Raw genomic sequence first — 10507 nt, 5'->3', positions numbered from 1 at the left:
TTCACAGGTGTGCCGTATGCATCACATCTGCTAAATGCTTAAATGTAAATGTACTTGCATACGCTTGGCCCCATGTTGTATGATTTTAAATACATTGAATTAAGAGCAATTGTGTTGGCAAGGTGTTATTTTCAAGGTTAAGTCAGGCTCATATGTACACAGATTGGTAGTAAAATTAAACATCACATTATGCCCAAGGTCATATTGAGCACATTAAGCCCCACTGTTACATTGCAGTAACTGCATGTCTTTGGCAGAAGCACTGCAACATAAATAAGAGCTCGACCTCTGTTAACCTAGTCAACACTTGTCGCACATCAGTCCACGCATGTTGTCTTGACAATCAGTGTTAAGGGAAGCATTTCCATGCATCCCATTATCCTCCACCGTCAGTCTTGAGCAGACAGAAAAGAAGCATCGCTTCATTTGAATGCGGAAGAGCTTCTTATCGCGCGCACGCGCCTTCCGCCGCTGCATTGAACAATGCAGCAAACCTCACTGCGCAGGTGCGCGGCTGCAGGGCATGTGGCTATTTTTAGAAAATGACGTCATCGTAAAATAGAGCGAGTGCGCGCACCCCCCCTCCACCTCCCCCTCCACCCTGTTCGCTGGGATTGACAGGACGCTTGCAGCAGCAGTACCTCTCAAGACGAAGGAAAAAATATATCCGGCGAAACTCGTAGGACTTTGAGGGCTGGGAGGGGAAAAAGCGTTACGAATACATTTCAGACATAACAAAAAGACATTAATCTGCAACTCCAACCTTTGGCTCGCCGTTCCTCCCTCACGTGCGCGGCTGCTCCAGATTCTGCTCGCGCCTGTGCTAACCGGAGCGCGCGCCCGCTTTCGCTCACACAAACCAGTGTGATCCGCTGAAAAAGACCGAACTCCGGTGCGAACCGACAGCGTTTGACCAGAGAGCATGGCTGACCGGGAACAACTGATCCAAAGAGCCCGTCTGGCGGAGCAGGCGGAGCGCTATGATGATATGGCCTCCGCGATGAAGCTGGTGGGTCATTATTATTAATATACATGCACAAACAGTTCATGGTGTGGCGATTTCAATATAATGCAGAAACAGTGACGTTTTTTGGTTTGACTGATTAATTGTAGTAATAAATGTGCATTTCTAGTTTATGCAGTTGAAGCTCTCGCCTTTGTCACCACCAGGACCTCTTTGTTATATAAAATATGCTGTTTTAAAAGGACAGTTCGCCCTAAATGGAAATCTGTTATAATATATTCAACTTCAAACCAGTATAGCTCATTTTGCTTCCTGGAAGCACAAAGGGAGATGTTTAGCAGAATGACAGACTCGGTCTTCATTCACTTTCATTGTATGGAAAGCAGATGCAGTGGAAGTGAAGTGTGACTGAGGCTGTCAGTAACTAACACAAATATTCTGCCCGACATCTCTCCCTTTATGTTTTGTGTATATAACGTTATATAAAGGAAAAACAGGTAATGCGGGTTTGGAGCGACACGAGACTCGGAAGACAAGTCTAAATTTAAGTAAATTGTTAATTTACTTTAAGGACAATAATATATAAAAATAAATGCGCATTTATAAATAAATATGTATAATAAAAATTAAGAAACTATAAAACGGGACGATTGAAGCTACGTAAGGTTTACAATTGTAGGTTTCGGTTCAGTATCGGGCATTTCAGTGGTTACAGTGGATGAACAAGGGCGGCGCTGTGACTCCCTCATCCACATCATCCATTGTGCGTCCGTGTCAATGCGAAAATACAATCTAAACCCAAATTACAGTGATGCTTATAATTATAAACACAATTACCTAGGCAAAATAATCTTAATTTGTCTCAACATTATTGTTTTAACTGCAGTTAAATGAAATTAAGCGCAATGTGTGTGACCCAGCAGTGCAGCATCCGCTGTCTGGTTTGACATCCGAGCACAAAGGATGAAAGTCAGTCAATCAGGCGGCAGCTAGTGCGGGTCAAACAGGACACCGCTCATTTCTTCTTTACTATCTCGTTTTGGACATTATATTGAATAATGTAAGCAAAACTACTATGGTCACCTGTTTTAATTAGATACTGTCGTTATTACTACTTTGATTGTTTGACATTGGCGTATGTTCAATGTAGTGCTCCCCCTTAGAAAATTACTGGTGGTTTTGCTACAAAAGCAAAGCCATTGTACCATGATATCAACAATTTAACCATCTTTTTTGTCACACGAACCATTCTTCAACTGTGCATATACACATGTCATTGGACAGAATTCTTTGCAATACCTTATGCAGTTATCATAAGTTACATGATGGTCCTGTTAAATATTGTTATTCGAAATGTTTCATATTAGTGGCTTTCCTGATCACAATTATTTTTTCTATTATAAGTCTATTTTGAATTTTTCATGAAATATTTTCAAAGGTTTATACATGTCCCAAATGTGATTGATTGAACAGGAAGCTCGTGTGTTTTTTTCCATGAAGTTAATAAAAGTTTGCATATCACCATTATTTCTCAATTTGAAACTAATAGGGTATTGCAAACACAAAGCATTTTAATTCATGCACTGACCCATCATCTGGCCTTCTGCACCATCAGGTCACAGAGTTGAACGAGCCCCTGTCCAACGAAGACCGCAATTTGCTCTCAGTGGCCTACAAGAATGTGGTGGGGGCTCGGCGGTCCTCTTGGCGCGTAATATCCAGCATTGAGCAGAAGACGGCGGCGGACGGCAACGAGAAGAAGCTGGAGCTTGTGCGTGTCTACCGAGAGACGGTGGAGAAGGAGCTGGAGTCAGTGTGCCAAGATGTCCTAACCCTGCTGGACCAGTACCTCATCAAGAACTGTGACGAAACCCAGGTGGAGAGCAAGGTCTTCTACTTGAAGATGAAGGGTGACTACTATCGGTACCTGGCCGAGGTGGCCACTGGTGAAAAGAGGGCCTCTGCTGTCGAATCATCTGAAGGGGCTTACAAAGAGGCTTTCGATATTAGCAAGGGCATGCCTGCCACCCATCCTATTCGCCTGGGCCTGGCACTCAACTTTTCCGTCTTCTACTACGAGATCCAAAACGCACCCGAACAGGCCTGCCAGCTCGCCAAGGAAGCCTTCGATGATGCTATCGGCCACCTGGACAATCTGAACGAAGACTCCTATAAGGACTCCACGCTCATCATGCAGCTGCTGCGGGACAACCTCACCCTGTGGACCAGCGACCAGCAGGACAGCGAAGGAGGGGATGCGAATAACTGAAGGATCAGCCGTGACCGCTCTTACTTCTTGCTGTAGCAGCACCCGTCTGTCTTCTTCAGTCTTTTTTCTCTCTGTCTGCTCCTTTATCCTCTCTCCCTCTCTTTCTCCATTCCATCTTTCCTGTCTCTTTGTGGCGCCTCAATGCTCTTCTTTGGTTCCTCAGGGCAGCACTTCACACTGACTTTTGATTGCTCTCACAATCCTTTTACCCCCTTTTCCACCAACAGGATGTCGGTACTTGGAACTGTTGAGGATAAAATATTTTATCACAGGATAAAATAGAAAGAAAAAAGAAAATTGTTACATTTTTACTTCACAATTCGGACAGTTTTTTTGGCCATTTTGCTTGCAAAAGTCAGAATAGTAAGATATAAACTTTAAAAATATTTCAATCTGATATTATATCTTAAAATTCTATTGCTTAAAATTGCAAAATACAAAGATGCAATCCTGAAACAGGAGTGAAATATCATTTCAGACCCAGATTTGTGAGAAGAAAAGATGAAATTCAAAGAGTTTACATTTAAAGTTCAAACTCTTTTCTCAGAATTACAGGTTTGTCTTTTGTGAATTTGACTTGCAGTGAAAAAAAGAACTGCAGAAAGTTGAACATTTCTAAAATATTACTTTGCATGTTTGATTTAAAATATTTAAAAAAGGATTTGGCAACACGCATTATTAAAAAAACAATAAAATGACTTTAAATATTCACGTGTAAACTTGCTGCATTTAAAAGCATATGACCGCAAACTACGATCCATTATATATTACACATGATGCACACTGACTTTGAATGCTAATATATTCACAAGACACATAAGAAAACACATTAAAGCCTCATGTTATTTGTCAGTCATCAGTGATGTCATTGTTCGACCCTCATTCGAATTCTGATACAATTCTGTGAAGAAGGGGTGTTTATATATCCTCAATTGTTCTGTTTTCCCTCTCTCCCCCTGTCCCTGACTTCGGTTTCTGTATACGATTCTCTTCTTTCTCCCTGCGACGAGTTGCTGATAGCCTGCTGGTCTCCACGTGACATTTATTTAGTGTGTTTTTGTTAAGGACTCGATCTTCGTAGAATCGCTGTAACACCTATTACAGGATGAGATCTTGAGAACATGGCACAGTATAGTGCTAATACTACACCTTATTACGTTGTTCTTCTTCTTCACTTGTCTTTGATCTGTACCTCCATCACTGCTTAGATGTGTTTGTCGTTCCCCAAAGCTCACCTTGTACACCTTGCTAGCCCTGTGAATTGTGTACATCTGCTGATCTCACAACAGTTCGTCGCCATGTGAAATGTGGGCGACTCTCTTTTGTGAGACTCAGAGATCAAGAGTCTTTTGATTAGGATTACATATGCAAGGTTATGAAAGAATGACATTAAAGACATTGCTTACCATGGGAACTGTCAAAATGAAGTCTATCTCTGGCCTTTCTTATGGTTGCACACACTGATTTTCTTCACACCGGTTTAAACACTTTCATGGGTTGAGATAGATGCATTTCTAAAGCATTTGCTTGTCAAGTTGAAATTATTGTATGATTTGGCAAATTAGTGGCAAATTCATACAGTTTAGTGCATATATTTGCTAATGCACAACTGAGGTTTAGGGCCAATGATGAGGTCATATTAGCCACATTTAAGCAATTAAATTTAACATATTTTACATGCAGATTATGCTATACCAACACATGTATTTGAATTCTTCTGAGGTTAGGGTTAGGGATTAGGTAGGTTAGGACGTCATCTTGTGTCATCGAAATGTTCTATGGCAAAAAAGCTAAAATGGAAGAGACAGAAAATTCAAAATATTCCCATATGGCTTCCATTATACATGTATGTATATGTATGTATGTATATATATATATATTTTTTTTTTTTTGTAATAGCTGAAACATACTTTAAAACTGAATTTTCGGTAAATTACATGCAGACACCTTTTAAGACCAGCCAACCTAGATTTCTTTTCTAGAAAAGTTATGGGTATTTACGGTTATGGCTATTATAAAAATACACCTACTTATAGGTTTGAAATTCCACATAATATGACCAACAAAAGCATATTTTAGCAAATATGTATATTTTTGTCAACTGTTCTACCTGTTTGGCGCGCATGCGCGTGACGTCTGTCGTTTATGAGCTTTTAGGTTTTCCGAAAACACAAACAGCTCAGCTCGCAATATGAAAGCTCACGGTCTCCCTGATAGCAAAATGTAAATCTTTTCAAGAAGACCTTCAAACATTTATAGATGGAGGACCTATCTGTGAAATGTAAGTTATACACTGAGGAAAACATCACACCTCAAACACATCAAAGTCAAACAGGATCAGACGGTACAGGTGGGATGGTCTGGTGTGTCATGACAAATCGAGTCAAAGAAGCAAACCGAATGCGCGAATAATTGGAATGACTTCCTGTTAAACTGTAAACAATCAGTGATGTGTTTTTAAAAATTGGGTACAGAGAGGGAGGTGTCATTATCACAGTTCGCCCCGCGGATATTTAAAGACAACTTTTCAAAAATAACAAATTAGCTACAGCAGACCATGAGTAGGCCTCGTTAACCCTTAAAATGAGCCTTTCCATAGCAATATTTTTGACAAATATTACATTTTTTTGTAGTCTAACGGTAAGAAACACAAGGAGAAAATATTTCAAGAGAGCAAAACAGTCAATTCAAAAGAGCTTTAGACACCTGTGTGCTTATTAATAAGTCTGAATCTAGTCTTAAAGGGATAGTGCCCAAAAATGAAAATTTACTAAATTTACTTAACCTCAAGTGGTTTCAAACCTTGTTTCTATTTTCGGTACAACCCATACATTTTGAAAACCTGTTGATTCCATAGTAGGAAAAACAAATGCTACGCAAGTCAATGGTTCTGTTTCCAGCTTTCTTCAAAGTAGCTTATTTAGTGTTCAACAGAGTAAAAAAGATTTAAAACAACGAAAGGTTTAGTCAATTTTGCCAATAAAAGTTTTTAAGGGAACTATCAATTTAAGCCCAATTCACTTCACACAGACAAACACCAACAAACAAGTTGACCATGATCAGTAGAATGTTGTGAAAAATACTGTGTAGCATATATAGATGCCTAATTATATATAGTGCAATCTTATTGTTTGAAATCATGTGAAATTTATATAAAGCATATCAAACTTTTGAAAATAATAGCTCTAAATCCCAATATTCTTATTTTAAAAAATGTAAGACATTTGAAGTTTATAAATAAAACACAAATAACATTGTTATACAATACATAAAGCAATTCAAGACAATAAATAAAACGTTTGGAATGGTGTCCTTGGAGTGGCATATACAACACAGTAAAAGAAAATAAAAGAATAAAAAAATCTAAATAAATGAATAAAAACAGTTTAAAACATAATTCTGAAGCTCAATCCAGCATGTTCCCATATACAAAAGTTTACCCAGTTCCCAAATTAAAATTTTACTTGTTTTTGTTTTGTGACCAATGAGTGAGAAATGTTTGGAATCTCGGAAAACATATTTATTTTTACTGTGAATGATTAGACCGTTGACTTCTCCAAATGCACATATATTATAAAACCACTTTTATGTTACTATCATGTATTGTACCTATTATGAAACCAGCTTATTCTTTAGCCTATGTGGCCTACGTGACATATTTCGCTTAGCGACGCTGCTGCACAAGAATATCTTTCTTTAACAATTTGCGTTAATAAATTGTTCGCAAGACCGTGTACAGTATCAAGAACATGACCAGTCAATTCTGATGACGTTAGCATTCATTAGTGTGATTAATATCTCAGGGCGATTTCCAGAGAAAACTCTTTGGCCAGTGTAATCTGGCTCTTTTTGATTATGTAAATGTTCTGGCACAGATGCCTCAAACAGAACATAAATAGTGATACTGGAGTTGTATGATTGATTTATAATAGTATAGTTGAATAAGATGAAGGCTGTTCAGAAGGTTGGCTGTTTATGACTTTAAGACCTTACTTCTGAAAGATAAACGTTCGTGGCCTTCAAGAGAAATGACTCAACGCAAATTGTTGAGGTGCTGATAAAGCCAAAGACTTCTTTCTCAACCAGCCTTTTTACCGTATTATCGCTATTTAACTTAAATCTGTGCACATTACTGGAAATCTGACCTGGAAAAAAAAGTAGATAATGAAAGTAGGGTAATTTCCGTGTTAGACTTCCAAAGCTAACAAGATACAGAGATCACATACACTCAACAAAAGGGGGTTTGATATACCATAAGCAGAAGGATATATATGATCTGAAGCTGAAAATGTTCAAGCCGTCATTGGTTAATGATTGATTCCTCAGCTATACACAGTGTGTTTTTAGCAGCTTTCTAAAGAAGTTTATCACATTTGCTAGAAGATACTGTAGCTCAATATCATGTTGTTTCCTTGTTGATACACCCCAGAAATGACGTTCCAGGTAGCATTTGAGTAATTAACCTACAGCAACAATCATGTTTACAATACAGTTATTAGTGAAATTCATTTATTGTGATGGGGTTGATCATTCGTAAGTATGGGGATGTTTAAATTAATTCCTGAAAGTTACACTGTCACGTGGTCAAAAGTTAAAAACAAACAAAACAAAACAAAACAAAACAAAACATTGCAGTATCTGATCAATATGATGCTGTGCCGCTGTTCAAAATTGTATGCATTTAATGAATTCATTGTTTTTGCTGTTGCAAAAAAATAATTTTTTTTTTCTATGATACATTTCCAGTATATATATATTTTTTTAAATGCTGTAAGTAATTTAATTACTAAGTTTTAAGACCATGTGCATTCTTGTACTGCCATTTACCAGTAAATTTCAGCAGAAATCAGTTGAAATGTATGGAATTCCATTTTTGCCAAGTAAGAAGAAATATCAAATGGTCAAAATTATGAGAGGGAAAAGTAAAAATTATGGCTTTGAATTAGGGGTGTTACAGATCACATATGATCCGTGATTCATACGGATCACAACCCATGGGTCAGAACAAATATGTAAAAATGTTTTACAGGCAGATTAATTCCAAATTAGTAAGGGTCGCAAAGAAATAGTCTTTCACATTATTCAAATCACGTGTGTAAGCATTTAGGCTCTTCTGTAAAATATAATCATGACGGAAGAAGTTGTGGTAGATTATTCGGGATGTGGTGGGTTTCATTAAAAGTGTTTTCCATCACTATTTGTTTCGCCTGCATTAATGCATTCCGTGTAAGCTGCACGATTAATCATTAAAAGATCGGGATCTCAACAACCATTCATTTATTCATTTTCTTTTCAGTTTAGTCCCTTTATTAATCTGGGTTCGCCACAGTGGAATGAACCGCCAACTTATCCAGCATGTGTTTAATGGAGCAGATGCCCTTCCAGCTGCAACCCTGGGAAACATCCAGACACAACCATTTACACACATACACTATGGACAATTTAGCCTACCCACTTCACCTGTACTGCATGTTTTTGGAATTGTAGAGCACGTTTTTGCACAGCGGATGCCCTTTCAGCCGCAACCCATCCCTGGGAAACATCCACACACTCATTCACACTCATACACTACGGACAATTTAGCCTACCCAATTCACCTGTACCGCATGTCTTTGGACTGTGGAGGAAACCGGAGCACCCTGAGGAAACCCACACGAGCGCAGGGAGAACATGGAAACTCGCCACAGAAACGCCAACTGACCCAGCCGAGCCTCGAATCTTGCTGTGAGGCGACAGCACTACCTACTTCGTCACCATCTCAACAACCACATAACATAAATTATAAATGACGGTGATTTGCAAATGTTTATTAATCCTTCGAATCGCTGCATTCGTATCTGTTAGAAAAATGCAAGTATCAAAGTCTTTTGAGTTAGTTATAGTTTATAGTTTAGATTAAACCACTGATATTTATGGTAAACATTAAAATCACCATCATATGCATCACATGCACGACGTTCGAAAATTAAAGTTGTAGGTAGAACTTTCATTATTTTACCAACAGGTGGCAACAAGCAGTCATCAAAAATAAGCCACTGAATAATTCTTCAAAAATAACCCATCTAGCAATGAAACATGAAGTTTTATATGTGAATAACTGAATCATTTATTGATGATGAGACAAAAAATAAATACGGATTGTACAAATTATAATTTAATATTTATATAGTTAGCGTTATCAGTAACAGTAACAGTGAATTTTTCACATTACTGAATATTTTACAGTTTATTTTTATTCAGCTGATTATTTCTTCATGTTATTTTTAAATTAAATTACAGCTTCTAACTTCTGTGTTAAAACCAAAAGTGCCTTGCAGTACTATTTCTGTAGTAAATGGAAAGCAAATTACATTTGTCTCATCTCTTTTTTGGTTGATCCAAAAAATGGTCCAATCTGTGACTAAAAAACCATCATATGATTCGATTCATAGGATTTGTGATCCGTTACACCACTAGTTTGAATATTCTGACAGTGAAAATGATCATGTACTAAGCTGAAACTGTGATATAAAAGTAAAATTAAGTCAAAATTATGTCATGCAAAGAAATTACTCCAAAAGTCAAACCTATGACAAGAAGAAATTGTTATACTTTGACTTATTAGATCCTATTTAAAATTATGACAACAAAAGTAAATCCTGACAAGTAGAAAACAGGAGTCAAAATTCTGACAATAATTCAAAAAGTCAAAATGACTTAATTGGCGATACGATGGCGCAGTGGGTAGCATTGTCACCTCAAAGCAAGAAGGTCGCTGGCTCAAGCCTCGGCTTTGTTAGGTGTCATTTCTGTGGCGAGTTGGCATGTTCTCCCTGTGTTTACATGGGTTTCCTCCGGGTGCTCCGGTTTCCCCCACATTCCAAAGACATGCGCTATAGGTGAATTGAATAAGGTAAATTGGCCGGTGTGTGTATGTGTGTGTGTGTGTGTGTGTGTGTGTGTGTGTGTGTGTATGGGTGTTTCCTAGTGTGGGGTTGCGGCTAGAATGGTCATCTGCTTTGTAAAACACATGCTAGATAAGTTGGTGGTTCATTCCTCTGTGGTGACCCCAGATAAATAAAGGGACTAAGCTCAAAAAAAAAAGAATGACAAACGACATAATTTGAATCTTATTTATCCTATTTTAACATGATTTATAATTGGAATTCTATTTTTAATATGTATGTCACAGTTTTGACATTTATCGCTAAATGAAAACATTTTGTCATAATTTAATGTTTTATTTCATAAATACAACAACAAACAAATCTTACAGTGCTTGGCAAACTGGGCGT

The 10507-nt window shown here is 37.8% G+C and overlaps 1 protein-coding gene across 1 annotated transcript; it reads left to right on the top strand.

The window, feature by feature from the left end:
- Positions 1–603: 603 nt before the first annotated feature.
- On the top strand, positions 604–4656 carry ywhah (tyrosine 3-monooxygenase/tryptophan 5-monooxygenase activation protein, eta polypeptide). The gene is given in 2 exon segments (NM_213164.2): positions 604–1009; positions 2580–4656. Coding segments are annotated over 2 exon segments (741 nt in total). The 5' UTR covers positions 604–922; the 3' UTR covers positions 3234–4656.
- The last annotated feature ends 5851 nt before the right edge of the window (positions 4657–10507 follow it).

Source organism: Danio rerio, chromosome 10, assembly GCF_052040795.2.
Source record: "Danio rerio strain M-AB ecotype USA chromosome 10, GRCz13ab, whole genome shotgun sequence".
In the NCBI taxonomy this organism is placed as follows: domain Eukaryota; kingdom Metazoa; phylum Chordata; class Actinopteri; order Cypriniformes; family Danionidae; genus Danio; species Danio rerio.
The sequence above is the reverse complement of the archived record's forward strand: the minus strand, read 5'-3'. Positions and strand labels throughout refer to the sequence as shown.